Below are 19,938 nucleotides of genomic sequence, written 5' to 3' on the forward strand. Positions count from 1 at the left end.
CAAAAAGCTGACCGTAAGCCAGAAATACACCCTCATGGCAAAGAAGGCCAACAGCATCCTGGGCCACATTAGGCAGAGCATTGCCAGCAGGTTGAGGGAGGTGATCCTTCCTCTCTGCTCAGCCTTGTTGAAGCCACATCTGGAGTGCTGGGTCCAGTTCTGGGCTCCCCGGTACAAGAGAGATATGGACTTCACTGGAACAAGTCCAGTGCAGGGCCACAAATATGGTTACAGGACTGAAGCATCTTTCCTATGAGGAGAGGCTGAGAGAACTAGGACTGCTCAGCCTTGAGAAAAGGTGGGTTGGGATCTTATTAATGTGTATAAATACCTGATGGGAGGGAATAAAGAAGAGGAAGACAGACTCTTCTCAGTACTGTCCACTGACAGAACAAGAGACAATGGGCACAAATTAAAAACCATGAAATTCCATCTGAGTATAAGAAGACATCTGTGGGTGGTCAAACACTGGAACAGGTTGCCCAGAGAGGTGGTGGAGTCTCCATCCTTGGAGACATTTGAAACCTGACTGGGCACGGTCCTGGGCAACCTGCTTCTCACCAGCCCTGCTCTGAGCAGGGGGACTGGACTAGGTGGTCTCTAGAGGTACCTTCCAACTTCAGCCATTCTGTGATTCTGTGTTTCTGCAATAGCAATGTTAACTCTATTTTTTGGAGTTCTGGATCTGGTACCTGATTTGTCATTTCCTTTTAGAGATAATTAAAGTTACTAGTATCTTCAAATGAAATTACATGCTATAATAATGGATTAAATCTTCTTAGGCTATAAACCTGTCTACAAAGTCATCAATACAATAAAGCTGTATTACCCACCCACAAAAATAGGAGATTAATGACAAACCAATTTGCTAATTACTCATTAGTCTTTTCTACTTAGAATATTTTTTCTTCTTTTTTTCTTCCCCCCCCCCCCCCCCCCCATTTTTACAGTGTATTTTTCAGGACAGTTTAGAGTTTGTGAAAGTGAAAATATTTTAGTGCATGCCTTTGCAATGATTTTCACAAGTAGACATACAAAAAATACATAGAAACTCTTAAGCATTTAGTCACTAATAACAGTAAGAAATTTGTGTTCTAACCTTCAGTTTTCATAGATGTCCAAGCCTGCATAATCTTGAAAAGTTTGTTAGGAAGTGCAAAACATTTCATTTCTGAATATAGCTACTGCAGTGTTTAGCCCTATATAAAGTCTAGATGTGGACAGTCTAAACAGTAAATACCATTGCTGGAAAACTGGCTTGTCATGATTTTCAAATTATTGCTATTTTTATGTGCATTTTTTTCCCCTTCCTTTTTAAAAGGATAATCAGAAATGGGTTGAGGCTTGTAAAAAAAGAACTTCAGTGAAAGAGGATGCTCCCTACTGAAGTCTTGCATTTACTATCTCTGGGAAAACTAGCTTTGGGATCAATTTTGATTTCCCATGTTGTGCTCAAAGCAAACCTATATAGTGTTCAGATCAAAGCCTGGTGTTGCTATAATTGCCAGTCCATAAAATCTGACAAGAAAAAGTAGAGATTACACCAAATCGCCTTTAGCACCTTAGACAGGCATCTGTGCCTGTTTCACCTATAACCCAAAAGATAGACTCATTTCCAGAAGCTAGTGTTGAACATTTAAAGTATTTGATGCATTGGTGCAATTAACTTTGTCTCTAACTTCTCTTTCCAACAAGAGAAGGGTATTACTGTGTATGTACTGCTGAGATTCATGGTCCCTCCTTCCATGAGTATGGGAAACGTTAATGAGTCTTGATCTTTACTAATGTGTTCAGGATGAGGAAAATATAGTTGGAAAGCAATATGACACTATAATTGTAGCATAATTGTTTATACATGGTCTCACAGAGATTTTTCTAAACTCGTAAACATAAGTCCAAGTGTTAAGGCTACATGAAGGACAAAAGCAACACAAAAAATTAATCTGCTCCCAAGCTATTTTTCACTGCAGAAATATTTCAGATAAGTAAAAGCCAATAGGAATAGTGACTGTATTTTAAATTGTAATTGAAAAGCTCAATTACTTGTTTTAACTTTGGGATTGAACAATTGTGTAACAAATGCAAGTAAGTAATTATTAGATGTTATCTGTTTATTTAACACAATTTTTAAGACAAATACAGCTCAACTCAGTCTCAGTACTAGTGAGGTGTATATAAGAATATATGACTTCGTAAGTGCATGCTGTTGTTTTCCTTTTATCAGTGTGGTGAATGCTAAGCAAGGATGATTTCTTGCTGTCAATACAGCTGCATAATTGCTATTTGTTCTGACAGGCACTGAGGTTGTCTGTTCTGGACTACATCTAAACATATATGGTAGGTGTTGGGATTACTAGGAATAAACACAGTAAAAGTAAAAAGCAATTTTAATGACCCACTGACACTTTATAGTAGCAAACAATAAATAAAATCCAGCCTGTATTTTAATTTTTCTCTGTGCATAAGGAATGAGTACTGTTCTGAGAATACAATTCCTCTTCAGGGTGTATTTCCAAGTGGCATAGTGGGATTTAGTCATACTATTCCATTAATTCCACTGGGCCAGAAGTTACAGGCACTTGATTTAATTTTGGTTGAATTCCTGAAATCTGTGTTTGACTTGTTAGTGAGCTGTTGCACATGTGGTTGGTGGAGAGAGGGGTTAAGAAATGGAAAATGTGCATTGTAGAGTTAATGTTCCTTCCTGAAATTTCAGTTATGAATTTTGCGATGGAAACTCCCTGAAGCTAGCAAAGTATATAATACCTCTATTGTTATTGAAATAAGCTTGTTTAGTATTTATTTACTCTTCCACTCAAATGATTCATTAATTTCCTTTCAGATTTCATGGAAATGATTTATGGATTCTAAAAAAAACCCAACCCTTTTCATGGCATTGACAAAAGCTATCTCCCTTTGGTGAAGCTTTAAATATAAAGACCTAGACTTCCTTTATTTTATCTCTCTTCGGAACATTGGGCAGCCTTCCATAGAGGAAGTGAATGCTCTGCTGTGTGTTAGGGATCACTAAATAAAAGAAAGAAAGGAAAAAAAGCCACCAGTATGGCATGTGAAATGTGGAAGGAAGGACATCTTAAAAATCCCTAATCATATTTAAACAAATCATCAAATTTTCATTAAAGAGTTGGTATTCTGGAAAGACGTGGGGGCTATGTGGTGGCTTTTCCTACCTTAGAACAGGATACCCAAAGCACAAGCAAATGTAATGGAAAATATGCAGAGAAGAACCTGCAAATAATTGGGGGGCGCTTAGCCTGCATAGTCTAAAATATGTGAGAAACCAATCTGCAATTACAGACACTAGCCTAATCTTTTGGGATTTGAAGTTCCAGCCCTAAATAGAAAATATGTAATGTTAGGAAACACCAAGACAATTGCTGGTAAGGAAGAGATTTGGCTTGGTAGTGAGAAGTGCAAGTTCAAAACATTGCTATCATAATAGGGATCATTATGAACTAAAGGTCGGCATCTCTGCAGGGACAAAAAATAACCCAAAAAATCCACCACAGCAATGTTCAGTTTTCAGAAAGGAATCTACACACAAATGAAGAAGCTTGCTGAAAAGGAACCAAAAGGGTAAAGTATGTGAAGACAGCATGGAGAGACTACACTGGAAACTGAAAACAAATCCATACCATCAAAATGGACTCTTAGAAGACGTAGAAAGGTGGGGTGGCTAAAGAAAAGAATAAAGCAACCTACTTGAAGCAAAAATACATAGAACAAATTGTCATGCTTAAGAGCCCCAAATCACCAGAACCAGATGACTCTTCGGTCAAGTGTTCTAATGGAAGTATAAAATAGCTGTAACTATTAACAGTATTTTCTTGTTTAAAATTGTTTTTTTATGAGGAATGGAAGGGGGCAAATGTGGTGATTGTTTTTAAATAGTGCATCTAGTCAGGCCCATGGACCTACAGCCCAGGAAATCTGGGGAAGAACATACTGTAGAAGAGACAACAACATAGCTTTTGTATAAGATAGGTGTGCCTTACATCTCCTAGTCTGCCTTGAAGAACCATGAGCATGTTGATATGTGGGTATAGGCCATTTGGCATTCCACAAGGATTTTAAGAAGGTCTTTCAGCAAAGAAACTAAGTTCCTGTGGGAGAACAGAGAAGGTTTTCATGCAGATAAATAACCAATTACCTGGTTATTTCCTGTAAAAGATGGAAAAGAAAAGGCAGAGGTCAGTTTTCCCAATGAGGGAGATGATTGTTTGTCCTCCAGAAGGTCCACTCTGTCCAGCATGGACATAAATGAGCTGGAAGGGAAAATTAATAATGCAGTGGCACATCCTGTTGATGATACAGACCTATTCAAAGCACTTAAGATGAGGACAGATTGCCAACAGCTATTAGAAAAACTTCACAGTACTGACTGGCAGCAAAATGATAGCAGATGAAATCAAGTGCTGTTAAATCTCAAGCAAAGCATGTGGAAAAAGCTATCCCAACCTTATGTACACAGTAATGAGCTCTCCTTTAGCCCTTTTAAACATTCCTTTAGCACTCATGAAAGAGATCTTGGAATCAAAACAGACAGTCCTCTGAAAACATCACATCAATACTCAAGACTGTTCAGAAAGCCAAATGAAATGCTAGGAATTACTGAAAAAGCAGAAAATATCATGATGCCATGTTGTAAGTTCCTGTTGTACCCATGCCACGTATATTGTAGGCAGTGTTTTGGATCCCCAGTCTAAAAAAGATTATAGCAGATTAGGTAAAAGATATGGAAAGCTCCTATATAAGGACAGAATAAGTGGAGTAGGAGTGGGGTTTGTCTTGTGTAATTTCACATTTGCCAGGTAGCTGTCTGCATGTGAGCTAGTTGCCAAGGCTCCCAATATAGTCAATGAAAATCTGCTCATTTCAGTTGTTGCAATTCAGAATGTGATTCATGCCATCCTATAGTAAAACCTTATGTTATGTTCAACTCCTGTTTTTCATTACCTGTTGAATATAAAGGGACCATGCGGTGACTTGCTCGGATGTAAATACCTTACAGATATCCACATTTAATTGAATATATTTCAGTCTTTGTATCTTAAACATGAAAGAAGGAAAAAATATGACGGAGGGTTTGTAGAATCTGCAATGGCACAAAGAAAGTCCATTAGGAATGGTTGCTCACTCTCTCATGAGCTAAGAATTAGGGATGGTCTCAAGCAATAGGTTTAAAAAAAGCAAAAAAGAGATGGTTCTTTAAATATTGAGCTTACCATGGTGTGTTTTGGATGGTAAAAGCCTATGTTAGTTCAAAAATCAAGTAGATAACTTCATGGAAGATGAATGCATCAAGATCTGATTGACACAGAAATACAGCTTCTGGCTCCAGAATCTCTGAGATCCAAATTGCCGAGCTGGAAGAGTACAGCAAGGAGCAGGGAAGCTGATGCTTTCCCTTAACCTTCTGCCCTAAACAATTGTATTGACTACTATCAGGCAAGGGACTAGGCGAGCTGAACTTTTCATCTGATTGATTATGGCCACCGTGTGTTCTAGACTTTTAGTATTTGGCTGGTTAGGGAGTCTGTGGTACGTGTCTTCTAGAGTTCTTGCTAATTTTCCAAGGCATTTTAAAATATTTTCTAACAGGACTGTATGGATCATTTAAAATCCAATCTACCACCTACAGTATCATATACCACTGAAATCCTTTCTTGCGTAAGGACAGTTATAATGAAGATAGTTTGGGGCTGTTTCTCCTACACTGTTCACACTGAGAAGTCAGTTACATCCTGAGCAATTTAATTGGTTCACATAGGTCTCCTTTGTGGTAGTGGTACACTACTCACTGTGTATTTGTTTTTAAATTACCAAGAATATAGTTCACTAAATTTTCTAATATAAACCTGTGATATGTATAGTATTTTTTATGCAGAAGGAAAAAAGAGAAAACATAATCAGTCTTATACTATACAAACTGATTATTAAATACATAAATATTTCTATAAAACATTTCAATCATACTGATGAAAATCATAATCCAGTAGAAATTCTAAATTTCTGCTTCTACAGGTGAGTACTGTAGAAGAAATAGTAATTATTACTATTTATTAAACTTGTTTGGACACTTGTTGAAAAAGAAAGGACTCACATTGAATTTCATTCACTCTAAAACAAAAACCTAGCTCTAGACCCGTGTATGTTGACTGGTGGACTGGTTGTCTGTGATAAACTGTTGCTTAACACAGTCTTACAGTCTCTGACCTTTTTAATTATAATGTCATATGCCAAATCTTTCTATGGATACTTTTCTGTCTACAGTTTTTAATTGTAAGCTTACTGGCATTAATTAGATAGTTGTGCATTGACTAGCATTCTTTTTTGTTGTTGTTGTTGTTTCTTATGTTTTGATTTGTCTAATAAAAATGTTAGTAAAAATTTAGGCTTAGTAATATTAGAATACAGAATATCTAATTTAAAGACGGTGGGAAAACTGTTGTATTTTGTATGTTGGAAAATTAGCATGATACTGCAAAAATCAGTATCCTTGCAGCAGAAAAAGCAATTAATAAAGACATCGATTGAAGATAGGGCGGAAGATAAGTTTTATTTTTTACTTCCATATGTTTTTCTATGATTTGATTTCTTTTCTTGTGACTTGCTTCTATGCCTTAGCCTTTCTGCTCTGAAAATAACTTAGTCAAAAAACATGGTGGCTAATTATGAAGGATCTTCTATTTCACCTCAATTTAGGTATAATGATTATGTGATTTACTAATCATTTATGCCAATCTTCAAGTGAGACCAGTACTTTCAAGTCAACATTGCAGGTGCAAAGAAATGGTCTGAAATCAGCGAGATACTTAAGTGTATGTTTAAAAACAAGTGGTTTATAAGCTTAGGCCTGTGTGCTTTGCTTAAGCAATGAAGTTTTCAATCAAAGCCTGATCCTATTGCCATACAAATTAATAAAAAATTAACTTAGTTTAATGCATTAAACTGCATTAAAGTGCATTGTAGAGTGGAAACTGATCTTTGCATCCATTGAGCTGCATTTATTCTATCACTGTTTTTTTTTTATAAAGATATATTTATTATATATAATTTTTACCTTTTATTACATAATATTTTATAATATATTTTATATAATAATATATATAAATATATACACATGTATATACTTCTTCCAAGAAGTTAGCAATAGGATGAGAGGAAATGGGCTCAAGCTGCACCAGGGGAAGTTTAGATTGGATATTAGGAAAAATTTCTTCACGGAAAAGGTAGTCAAGCATTGGAACAGGCTGCCCAGAGAGGTGGTGGAGTCACCATCCCTGGAAGTGTTTAAAAAACATGTAGACATGGCACTTTGGGACATGGTTTAGTGGACATGGTGGTGCTGGGTTGATGATTGGACTGATGATCTTAGAGATCCTTTCCAACCTTAATGATTCCTAGTTTTTACTTTCATTAAAAATAATCCAGCCACCAAGTCATGAAACACGAAATTGCTACTCTCCCCTTTACTGGTTTAGTGGTGGACTTGGTAATGTTAGGTTAATGGTTGGACTGGGTGGTCTTAAAGGTCTTTTCCAACCTAAACGATTCTACGATTCTATGATTTATATACAATGTGGGCATTGGTAACACTAGCTGAGAGATGTTCTCTCATCTTGGAAACCAAGCAACACTGGAGGAACCAAGTTGACCATCCCGAGTATAAGCCACAGAGTCACGGCTGAGGACCTTGGCCCGCTGAAACAAACAGATCACAGAAAAAAGCAGTAAAATAACTGTTTGCAAGTGAAGTGTTCACCCTATGGTGTATATATCTCTCTTCAGCCTTTGAGGTCTTTACCTTACAAGAACAAATGTCTATTTTTAAAGCATATTGTTTGTTCTCTGAACTCAATTACTAACTAAAGTGATCAGGGTAAGCACATGTATAACTCTGTGGGATAAAACCAAACATGCGCGCTTTTTTCCTTTTCTTTGTATCACAGACCTTGCTTTGCTCTACACTGTATATCACTATTGTCTCCAGTAATGTCAGTTGTGTTCCAGTGGTATAAAACTGGTGAAATGGAGAAGTCAACTGTTATGTCATGCTCTTAATGTATGCCTCTCCTCTCACATCATGGCATCGTTCTCTGTGCTTTCCTTTACAAAATGCACATTATTACAAATGCACATAATCACTTCTGATTGTATATTTTACAGAATTATCGTTAGAGTCATTCAGTGTACCTAAGTGCCTCTTAAGTCAGTCTAACTCCTTATGTTGTAGGGTAATTTAACATAATTAGTGGAAGCAAGTCTGGTTTTGAAAGACATTTGAGGAACAATTTTTCTATTATGTTTACCTTTAGTTCAGTTCATGTCATTCTAATGCCTATGAATGTTTTCATACTGTTTACTCTTAGGGTTCACTGAGATACTGGATGGGCTTTTTTTGACCTTTTTTGCGTCATATTGATGGAATGATTACTAGGCAATAATTTCACATTATTTGATGATCTAAAATGAGATGCAGACCACATGTGGTCTGTATTAAAAATGCTGAGAGAAAGAAGCTAGAAAGCAAGACTAATATAGCAAGTAAATTATCCTGCCTTTGTGTGCAGACATATGGCAATAAAAAGTGCTCTTGAAAATGACAGAATTTGTTCCTTAGAAATGGCTCATTGTTACAGTTTGACATATTTTATCATGTTAAAGATTCATAAATGTCTCCTTAGAAAAGATAGATATAGAACGGTGGAAGATCTGCATAGAGATTCCTCTCTTTGATAGAGGCATGGTGCCCTGAATTTATCTGAATTCACTCAGATGCATCGTGGAAGCATCATCATCAGGTTGTTGCTTTTAAAATCAAGAAACTTGTAACTAGCAGCTTCTGGTAACATACGTTCAGTAACATACATTACTGAAATTATTAGCTAGACTGCTCATGCATAGTTTTAAATGTTATCTTACAAGATACATTATTTTATTTTTTCTGAAATATAAGTCATGAAGACCAGTTTCATATTCATAGCAAAAAGATTATTTTTTTGTTTGTTTTTGTACTTCGCATTACTAACCTTTTATTTGTAACACACAAGATACCCAGGGTAAGATCATGTCCTTAGTGAGGTCTGTAATAGTTTTATCATTGCTTCTTTTTTTTTATTTGTTGTATTTGGGAACAGCAGTCTTCCTCTGTTTTCATGTGTAAAAGAGTACTTATTGCTCCTGTCCACCCTGAGGAACACGTGCTACACGTGTAAAGGATGGGGTGGGAGAGAAGCATGCTCTGCAGTGCACATCCCAGTGGGTGTGCTGGTTAGAGATTTGGCTTAACTGACCACAACTTGCTATGAAGGTTCCAACTTTACATCACCTTTTGAAATGCTGGGCCTTACCCTTCAGATGTAAAGTCCATATGAAGTTATATAAAAAGACTGTTAACTGTATCATGACCAGTACACTCCCTCCTTTCAGCTTGACATGGAATACCTTTACATTACTAATCACCTGGTAGCAGAACCAGTAGTTTTTGAAGTTAGTGCTTATCTTTATTTATATTTAATTCAAACAGGTTTATCGAGCAGAAATTTTACCCCTTAAAGAAAAGGTGCATCAAGTCAATGACCTCGCTCACCGTTTCGCTCCCTCTGATATTCAACTCTCCCAGTACAATCTCAGCTGTGTGGAAGACCTGAACACAAGGTGGAAGATGTTACAGGTACATTTCCTATTACTTTTTTCTTTATGGTGCATTTAAGTAAATATTTTTTATTTCTGTGTGCTTGTCTTTTCCCTGTGGAATAGCACCAAAGGTGTACTAAGGAATGAAAGAGGAAGCAGGGTTTCAGTAATGGTGTCTCTATGAGAAAATAGGAGATAAAGCTGATGCTGTATTTTCATATGCTTCCAAATACTTTATCAAGTAGAAATCAGGTAACCGACCCAGTTTTTCATATGGTTAAAGTTCTCATACAGTTAAAATACTCAGTAGTTTACTGAAATATTAGTATTTAGCAATTCTTGCTGCCAGATATATCATATGATTATGTCTTTTAACTGACTTATCCGTGTTTTACAGATATTTTTATACTGTATATGGAAGATTCACATAAGACAGTTTACTTCTGCTGCTTCATTCCTTTTACTATTGTTTAAATAATTTTCAGGAGTGGCAGTTTTAAATAAATTCCTCATAGGCGGATTAATGATTCTGTGCCATGGAACCTTTAATGTCACACCTGTAGAATCAATTATAAAATTACAAGGCATTTCATACATTCAGATAATTAGCAGGATTTGAATACTGCAAGTAATTGTGGTGTTGTATTTGCCTTAATATATTGTAAAAATGTAGAAGTATGGAGGTTATTAAAGAGTTTTACCTTCATTGTAAAAACTAAACAGTAGCAATGGGCAAAAATGAACAAATTCCCTCTTGTCCTACATGCAGATAAAAGATCATGGTGCTGTCAACTCCAGTAGTCAGTAAGAGTTTATTGCTTCTTTATTGCTTCTCCAAAAGAAATCTCACAGCTCTGTGACATTTCCAGTTTATCACAGTTCATGCAAATATTAACAGGAATTTTTTTATCTTTTTCCTAAGTCAGCAGTTTTCAGTGAGTGCTGGTTTAAAGTAAAAGATCATTAATCCTAGATCTTTGTTCATTAGCATCCACTTCTTCCCAGATCCTCAGGACAGAGTTCAGGTAACATTATTAAAGTAGATTAACAGAAATCTGGAAGAGAAAATGAGTATACCCAACATGTTTATCCCACATGAGAGAAATCACATCTGTTTCATTTTTTTAAAAACAACAGCTCGTTAACAAATTTGCTATGATTCATTGAAAAATACCTTATTTCACTAACAAAATGGTTAACTAAGTTCCAGTGGTTTGCTGAAATACTTCAGCTTGACTAATCTGTTCTCCTCCTATGACAACATGACACACTTAGTGGACAAGGGAAATGCTGTGGATGTTGTTTACCTGAACATTAGCAAAGCCTTTGACACCATCTCCCATACCATTTTCCTGGAGAAACTGGCTGCTCGTGGCTTGGACAGGTGTGCTGTTTGCTGATTAAAAACTGGCTGGATAGCCAGGCCCAAAGAGTTGTGGTGAATGGAGTTAAAGCCAGTTGGCAGCCGGTCACGAGCGGTGTTCCCCAGGGCTCAGTATTGGTGCCAGTTTTGTTTAATATCTTTATCAGTGATCTGGATGAGGGGATCAAGTGCACCCTCAGTAAATCTGCAGAAGACACCAAGTTCGGTGGGAGTGTCGATCTGCTGGAGGGTAGGATGGCCCTGCAGAGGGACCTGGACAGGCTGGACCGATGGGCCGAGGCCAACTGTATGAGTTTCAACAAGACCAAGTGCCGGGTCCTGCACTTGGGTCACAACAACCCCATGCAATGCTACAGGCTTGGGGAAGAGTGGCTGGAAAGCTGCCTGGCAGAAAAGGACCTGGGGGTGCTGGTTGACAGCTGGCTGAACATGAGCCAGCAGTGTGCCCAGGTGGCCAAGAAGGCCAACAGCATCTGGCATGTATCAGGAATGCTGTGGCCAGCAGGAGCAGGGAGGTGATTGTCCCCCTGTACTCGGCGCTGGTGAGGCTGCACCTGGAATACTGTGTCCAGTTTTGGGCCCCTCACTACAAGAAGGACACTGAGGTGCTGGAGCGTGTCCAGAGAAGGGCAACGAAGCTGGTGAAGGGTCTGGAGCACAGGCCTTATGAGGAGTGGCTGAGGGAACTGGGATTGTTTAGTCAGGAGCAAAGGAGGCTGAAGAGAGACCTTACTGCTCTCTACAACTGCTTGGAAGGAGGTTGTAGTGAGGTGGGTGTTGGTCTCTTTTCCCAAGTAACAAGTGATAGGATGGGAGAAAAACTGCCTCAAGTTGCATCAGGGGAGGTTCAGATTGGTTATTAGGAAAAATTTCTTCATGGAAGGGGCTGTGAAGCATTGGAACAGGCTGCCCAGGGAAGTGGCTGAGTCCCCATCCCTGGAGGTATTTAAAAGATGTGTAGATGTGGTGCCTAAGGCCATGGTTTAATGGTAGACTTGGCAGTGCTAGGTTAATGGTTGGACTTCATGATCTTAAGGGTATTTTCCAACCTAAATGATTCTGTGATTACTTCAGCAAGAAATAAGGGAAAGCAGGAAGATTTTTCAGAGTGAAAGCATCTGTGGCGTGAAAAAGTCAAACAAATGTGAGAGAAAACCTGAGATAAATGTTTTGTTGTTATCATTCATGAAAGCATTAGACAGAGGGCCAACTTGACATTGTAGACCATTTAAAAATATGTAGGGCAAATGACAGGTTCCCATGCATTTCAAAGGTATGTTCTTTTTCCACAAAGGATAGGAAGCATGAACAATTCACTTTTCATTGTAAATCATTGTCTCAATTTATCAAATTCATCGTATTTGGAAAACAAAGTGTTTCATCTTATATGACGTTGGATACTTGGAGACAGTATGTCAGAGTGGGATGTTAGAGCTGATAGAACAGATAGTTAAGTGGAATATTATGGTTTACTGTCTTTTTTCATATTTACCTAAATGTCATCTGGAAGATACAGAGAGCAAGGTGAAAACACTCTAGTAGATTTTTAAACACATCCTGAGGGGAAAAGACATAACTGACTTTGAAGGATTATCATGTACAAAAGGCCAAGATGTGACCCCTGGGAAGAAGAAGAGCACATCTGTTCCTATAATATAATTTTCCTACTTAAAAGGGAGCAGAGTTTGAGGCATATTGAGAGACAGAACTCATTTTTGTTAGAATAGAATAGTTCAGTTGGAAGGGACCTACAACAAACATCTAGTCCAACTGTTCTACCTATGAAGTCTGCTGGACATTGACACTCACACCTGAGTAGTTTTAGAGTATTACATATTGTTCTGTGTTAGAGTTAGCCTTACTTATGTATGACCAGCACTCCAGTTTTGTATGATATTATTTATAAAAACCTGAAATTTTGGCCACGCAATAGGAAAAGCAAAAATACAAATAATTTTTGTTTCATGCAAAACCATTCTACTTCCAAGATAGGTTCCTATTGTTTCTTTCAGGTTTTCATTTTGACTGCTAGGATATTTTTTCATTCTTCTTTTTTTTTTTTTTTAAACTAATTGCCTTTCTTGTCCTGATGTCACATAAAATATCTCCTTAATAATTTAGTCTATCCATAATTTTTTCTTGTGATTTCAGACTTTTGTGTATTTTCATGTGTCTTTTTTTATACTACCCATATTTTCTCTTTGGCTTCTATTGATTCCTTTTTTCAAAAAGTATTTATTTCTGTATTCCTACTCTTCTCTGCCTTTTCCCATCTTACTTCTCTTATTTCTATGATTTTTTTTTGTTCTTCCTTTTTTTTCTCCAGCTATAATATTTCTTAGTTTACTTGTCATTTTTTTTCCCCTCAAAGTTTAGATATATCTCTCTCCCCACCCCCCATCATATTCCTAATGGGGAAAATATTTCTTACTCATGTATCCCATTTCCTAGAATATATCACTGCAGGAAAATCATAAACCAGAGGCTTCTGTTCTATCACTTGCCAGAAGTATACCCATTCTTGGTTATGTGTGGGAAAGTACATAAGGCCATAAGGTTTATCAGATCCAATATCCTAGTGAATTCTAGTGTTATGAGAAAGTTGCAGAGCATTGTGTAGAGGATGAAATTATTTCTTGTTTGTTGCTTTATTAACACTAGGACTTTCATAAGATCAGAGGAGGAAATGTATCATTTAAAGCCAAATCTTACAGAGATTTATTATTATCTTCATTTTACAAACATAAGAAAAAGGCCGAGCATATTCCATCATTTGTAGTATTGCATTTGCAGTGTTTGTACAGTGAGATTAGTACTATTAGTGAATAGTATCAAATATTGCTGCAGAATCTTCCCAGAACTTCATTTATATTTCTGCAATAATGCATGTTTGCCATTAATTTACCTTTTTTGTGTTCAGTTTTCGACAACATACACTGGAGTATTACTGAAAGAAAAATGTGTGGGAAGGACCAAACCAATTACAGACTCAGCCAGTCCTGGTTTTGAAGTGTTGTGTGATAGTGTATTTCATTAATAAAAGCTAATGCACTCAACTCAGTCACTGAAAACTGTATCATCATTTGTGGAGTTTAAGCAATGTGAAAATAATTAGTTTCATGCCTTTAAAAGAGTAGTTTTGAGGAAAATATGCTGTTTATTTTTCCATTTTTCTCAAACATGAAAGGAGATGAAATCTCTCCAGGGAGCTATTTGTTATGAATTTCACAAGGAGCTCTCATGTTCAGTTCCTGTGTGCTTCAAACAGTATGTGTAATGAGATCATCCTGGGGGAAAACATGTCTTGCAAACTCTTGCTTACTTCCAGTTGACTTTTGAGGAGGCAGGGAGACCAGATTAGTGGGAGTTATATCCACTTCACTTTGGTCAGAGATCCGGTTGGTGTAATGCTGGTCAAAAGGCAAAGCCTCTGACATGTCTATGATTCTATGATTCTATGTAAAAGAATTTCCAAGTATCCCATGGGGAACATAGCCTTCAGTTATCAAGATTTTTTTTCGTTTAAATCAAGTTATATCTACTCTTATTTAGAATAGTAGCTCTAATAAGCTGAAAAACATAAGAACTGTCTTTCATGTGAAAAATACATCTCTTAAGAGATTTTTGTCATGGTATATTTCAGTGCTTTTAGTTTAGCAAGTTGTAGTGAACTACTGTCATTTGTGGGTGGGTGTCTCTGCCCATAATAGTGGGCCCAGCCTGCCTAGCTTGTAAAACTAAGGAAGCTGGAGGAAGCACATAAAATGGCTAGAGCTAAACCAGGCCCTATCTTGTATGTATACACACACACACACACACACACATATATACATTTCTATATGTAATGTGTGCCTGTAAAGAAGCATTAGCTGTAATTTCAGTATCATTCCTAAGTGCTCAGCTCATCTTGCACCGGTAGCAATGATCCTCTGGCACGTGGGGATCTGAAGATTGATGTGGCACAAAAGTATATTGCCTCTTGTTAAAGGGTCCGGCCACAACTATTATTCTGTTCCCTCAAACAGCACTCTCTGCTTGCAGGAGCTGCTGAAGAAACAGCAGGCTTTTAATACCACTGCAGAGAGTTATCTAAAGTTATATGGTAGTTTTATTTGTATTCTGCTGTGGACCGGATCTTTACTGAGCTGCATAATGCACAGTATTGTAATAAGTATCACAGCAATTAATTATTTCAAAACCCAGCATCTTTCAGGTGCTTCACAAATATTAGCTGTTCTTTCAGTCTGTGGTGAGAAATATGAATGAGTCTTACCATCTATGTTTGCAGAGAAACTAACATCAAGAATATAAAAGCCAAAAGGGAAATCCCTTCTTTCCTGAAATCAGTGTGAAATTGTGACTGCGCATCAGAGTCTTGCTGCACTCCATATGTGAATGTCCCACCAAATGTTAATGATAGGTGTTTTCACATACTTGTTCAGATCCAGTGAATCTCTCAAAAGCGGAGTCATGGGCATTCTGGGCAGCAGTCCTCAGCTCACACCCCACATTTGATAGGGGATGGGCACCAGGGCAAATAAATGGCATCAAAATGTAAGTTGAAATCAAGACTGAACTATTAGGTTTTAGGTTTGGGGTGTTTTTTTATTTTACTTCACCTTCTCTCCTCCATGCTTTCCCCAAGAAAAAGAATCCTCAGAAAAGAAATGAAATAACACCAGAAATACACATGTGAAAGAGATGCTTTTTCAGCTCTCTCACAGTTGAATTGAAACACGTTTACCAGATTCTCAGGTCCCTTTTCTATTTCTACATGCATAGCGTGGTAATGGTTTCAGGAAGTATACTTCAGTTCTGAACTGTATAATTAAGATTTGAATGTGATTAAGGATATTCTCTTATATCATTTTTCCTAAAGAAAAAGAAAAACCTTTTCTGATTCTTTACAGTTCAGTTGTCCAATTGTTACTGCATAGGAATCTCAGACAGGAAAGCTCTAGTCATATAATTAAGCAGAAAATCTGCCTTAACTTTTTGTATATCTTACATTACAATAAAAATTATTTATTCCAAATTAAACAGTGAGTGTAAATTGGGGGTATGTTAAAAGTGGATAGATTGGCAGATGATGCAACAGTAGCAAGAATGATGTTTCTTCCTTCACAGGAGACAATGTCACATATATAAGAAAGTGCCATATAAAAGGCAGTTAGATTTTTATATTTGAGCATTATTACCTTTCTATTATCTCAGCAGTTCCTCTTTCCATTGCGTTATTTCATTAATTTTAAAAATTAATATTTTTCTATTTGTTTGCTTTTCCTGTTTTTTAAACTGCATTTTGACTTATGTCGTTTGTAAGTAGCTGACAAAAATAGGAGATAACTTTTCTAAATATATGGAGCCAAAATTATAGCTCATTTATAATCACCCTAATTAAGGCATTACAAAAATCATAGTTCTTTTCAACCTTGACATTTGAAATTATTTTAGTAGTTGCAGACTTCATCTTCCCAGCAGAGGGAGATTTTGATCCTTTTTGAAAGTTATGTTTTCCCATCAGGCTCTTTAGTTAAAATGTTGTTTTGTATATTCCATGAGAACTGGAACTTCTGCCAAAACCACAGTTGTCATGGCTCTTTAATGGTCTCTTATTTATTTAATTGGCTATGCCAGTTGGCTTCAGAAGTCATATACCCATGTATTTTTCTTCATTTCTGTTAGCTTGAGTCTCAGTTTTGCTCAATGTTTGTCTGCAAAAATATGCATATAGATTCATTTTACAGTAATTCATTCTTTAGAGATCCTATTTATTTATTTTTGTAAGCTAGTGGAGGAAGGCCAGCTATCTGGATTGGGATTCAATTCTTCTAATGAAGTGTGTATCAAAAATTGGAACGATTCCTTCCTAAATTAGGAGGACATCTTCATTGTTCTTTGTAGCATGTTTAGGGCAGCCAATGAAAGATAGTGTGCATGTAAGTATAAACAGGCATGGTTATCATCAACAGCCATGCCAGCAGGAAAACTAATAAAACCATGTTAAAGTTATGATGTTCTGTGTGATGAATTTCAGTTTGTTGAAACAGTAAATGCTTTAGTCATTTTTTGTTATAGAAGATATATTCATTTTAGAGTTTTGTTATCCTTTTTTGACTTCCTTTACTTTGGAATTTTGTCCTCTATGAAGATTTGTGTTGAAGAACCATGAAAAAGAAGAGCAATTTACCCTACTTTATATTCTCATTTCAATATGCAAATACATCTTTTGATGTATTTTTCTGTTTCTCATATATGTGTATGGGTATATGGGATTATAAAAAAAATTAGTTATGTTGTTTATAAGTACAAAGAAAACCACTTGAAATTATCAAATGAAAGAAAATATGTTACACATGCAACTTGAATTTACCACTCTGTTGTACAGTCTTTGCATATATAATATATTCTGTAAGATCTCCAATTGATGTGGTTGATGGATAAATGATAGGAAGAGAATGGGCATATTAGTTGATATATGTTAGTCTTGTTTCCTTATAAAATAAGACTTGCATGATTTACTTCCACCTGTCAGAAGTTATAGATTACATTTGGCAGCGCACATCTATATGAGTCACACCAGACTATATTTAGGATACTGGGGAAAACTAAGGTTATGATACTGTTGAAAATGTATTCGCCGGAGACCAACATCCACCAGTTTTGTTGCCTTTTAGTCAAGCAATTCTAGCCAAATCATTCAGTTTACAGCTCTAACTTATTTACTAGCCACCATTGAAACTGTACTCAAGATGGAATTATTCATATTCTCCAATGTTCATGATCCACAATACCTGAGCATCCTAAAAATATTAATTGAAATTATTTCTGTAAAAGTCCCTTTGACAAGGAAAGTGTAAGTTACATTTGGAGAATTAAGGCTCTGGGTTTCAGTCCTACAAAGGTGTGTAGACTATGGGAGCTGGGAGTTTTTACCTTGAATGCTGAAATTGGACAGATAGCTTTATTTTTTTTTTCTTGTCCAAATTGAGAGAATATGGCCTGTTTGGTTGGTTGTTTTTTTTTTTTTTTCAGCACCTTTTTAGGTGTGTAACCTGATTCTAATCAGCTATGTTTAGGCTGTTCATTATGAAAATTAGGGGGGGTTTAAGGTAAGAACGTGTAAGGGTGAAAAGCTGGGAAGCACAAAGTTAGCAGCAGTCAGAATAGTGAAAGCAAACAAGGACAAAACAAAAATGAACCTTGCAATTCATTCTCCAATCGTGACTTCCACATCACAGGTCTTTTTCCTTGCCAAAATGTTATCAACTGTCAGAGCTCATAATTCATGGGTTAGATTTTAAAATGCAGTAGGATAGGACAGGATTGCGTAGGGTCAGGTAGGGTAGGATACATTGTCAGCTATCTGCTGACACCGGAAGGATGATGAGTCTTAGCAATTTCTGGTTCTGCTCTATACCCTGGAGGGGATATACTCTGCTGACACAGATCATCTGTCCATTCATGCCCCTTTGGTTTGAAGCGAGGTTAAAGCAGATATAGAAAGTTTGCTTTGAATGCGGAACATGTTCATTGCAGATAGAGTGTTCACAGGATTTAAGAGCTGTCCGGTACAGGCTTTCTCTAATGTGACTTTCAGAAGCTTCTAACTCAATGAAAACTTAATGAATATCCTTGGAAACAGTATAAAACCTCTCAGATTCCAAGTCCCAGTGCCAAAGTATTGTTAAAGGGTTTTAGAGGGAGAGAATGTAAAACTGGCAAAAAATATTATTCTCTTTCCCCATTTTTGCTAATCCCTTCTTCTGAAATACTGTGAATTTTTTTACAAGAAACTTCATTTAAACTGATAAAAAGCCCAAGGTAGAGAAATACGTAAATTTCTAGTGCAAAAGGTTAATGTTAGCCATTTCTTTTTTCTTTGTTGAGTCATTTTGTGTCTTTCTGACGTATCAATTACATATTATATCACTGCAGATATTTTTATGCCAGGCTGTCTACTTTCAGGTTACAGAAAGATTTTACAGTCTTTAGGCTAGGCAATATTTTGCGCTTTATTTTCTAGATCTTTTTGTTTCGATAAAATTTTTGCCATTTTAGAAAGTACTGTTAACGATAGTGTTTAAAATACTAAAAATGTCAGTGGCATTTTGTGACACAGTTTTAAAACCAGCCTTTGCAGATGATTATGTGTGTCATTTTCAGAATATTTTCACAAGGTGCCCTCTAAAATTGTCATTGTAGTTTTCATCACACATTAAGTAAAACTGAATGTTGTGTCCGTATAGAGAAAATTCTGGGCAGTGTGGAAGTCATGTAATGGTATGTTAACTGTAGAGGAGGGCACTTTATAATTACAAAGGAGTTCTTTCAAGATGTTCATTGCTTCCTGTGGCTCATCTAAGCCATTCAATTCTTGTGCTTGCTGTTACTTTATATAAACACCGACACTGTAATAATCTTTAGAAATGCACCCCTTAGTTGCAGAACAAACACAGTATAAATTATGGTTCTTGACCCAGAGCGTACAATTTCAGGTTTTATTCATATTAATGTTGTTTCTTTTGTACCTGTAGAATCATAGCAACATCCAAATCCTACGTTACGGAAATGAATTCTTTAGGGTATGCCATTTTGTTTGGGAGCCTCAAGTGTGTAGGTTGAAGGCTCAATTAGTATTTCCTCTTCCATTTTCTTACGTGTTCAAAGTTGGTTCTCTGCCATAGCTCAGCTTGTTTTAAAACAAAATTAATTGCATGACTAATTAGCATTAATCAACCTAGAAAAATAAGCCTAAGTCTACATTTGTAGATAGTATATTCATTGTGTTGGATGTTTTTACTTTCAACCCTCTGATTTCTTATATTGATCTCAAGTGTTTTGTGTCCTTTTCCCCCAATACCCTCATTTATGACTCTTTTTCATCTGTAAAA

General features: G+C 36.6%; 1 protein-coding gene across 3 annotated transcripts in view; it reads left to right on the forward strand.

The window, feature by feature from the left end:
- DMD (dystrophin) overlaps positions 1-19,938 on the forward strand; it is a 1,232,979-nt gene that overhangs the window by 1,054,526 nt on the left and 158,515 nt on the right. For all 3 annotated transcript variants that reach the window (XM_075717957.1, XM_075717963.1, XM_075717968.1), the window contains one exon: positions 9,551-9,697. In XM_075717957.1, coding sequence (XP_075574072.1) covers positions 9,551-9,697 — 147 coding nt within the window. The remainder of the gene's footprint in view (positions 1-9,550; positions 9,698-19,938) is intronic.

The sequence above is a fragment of the Pelecanus crispus genome, chromosome 1 (genome assembly GCF_030463565.1).
Source record: "Pelecanus crispus isolate bPelCri1 chromosome 1, bPelCri1.pri, whole genome shotgun sequence".
NCBI lineage: Eukaryota > Metazoa > Chordata > Aves > Pelecaniformes > Pelecanidae > Pelecanus > Pelecanus crispus.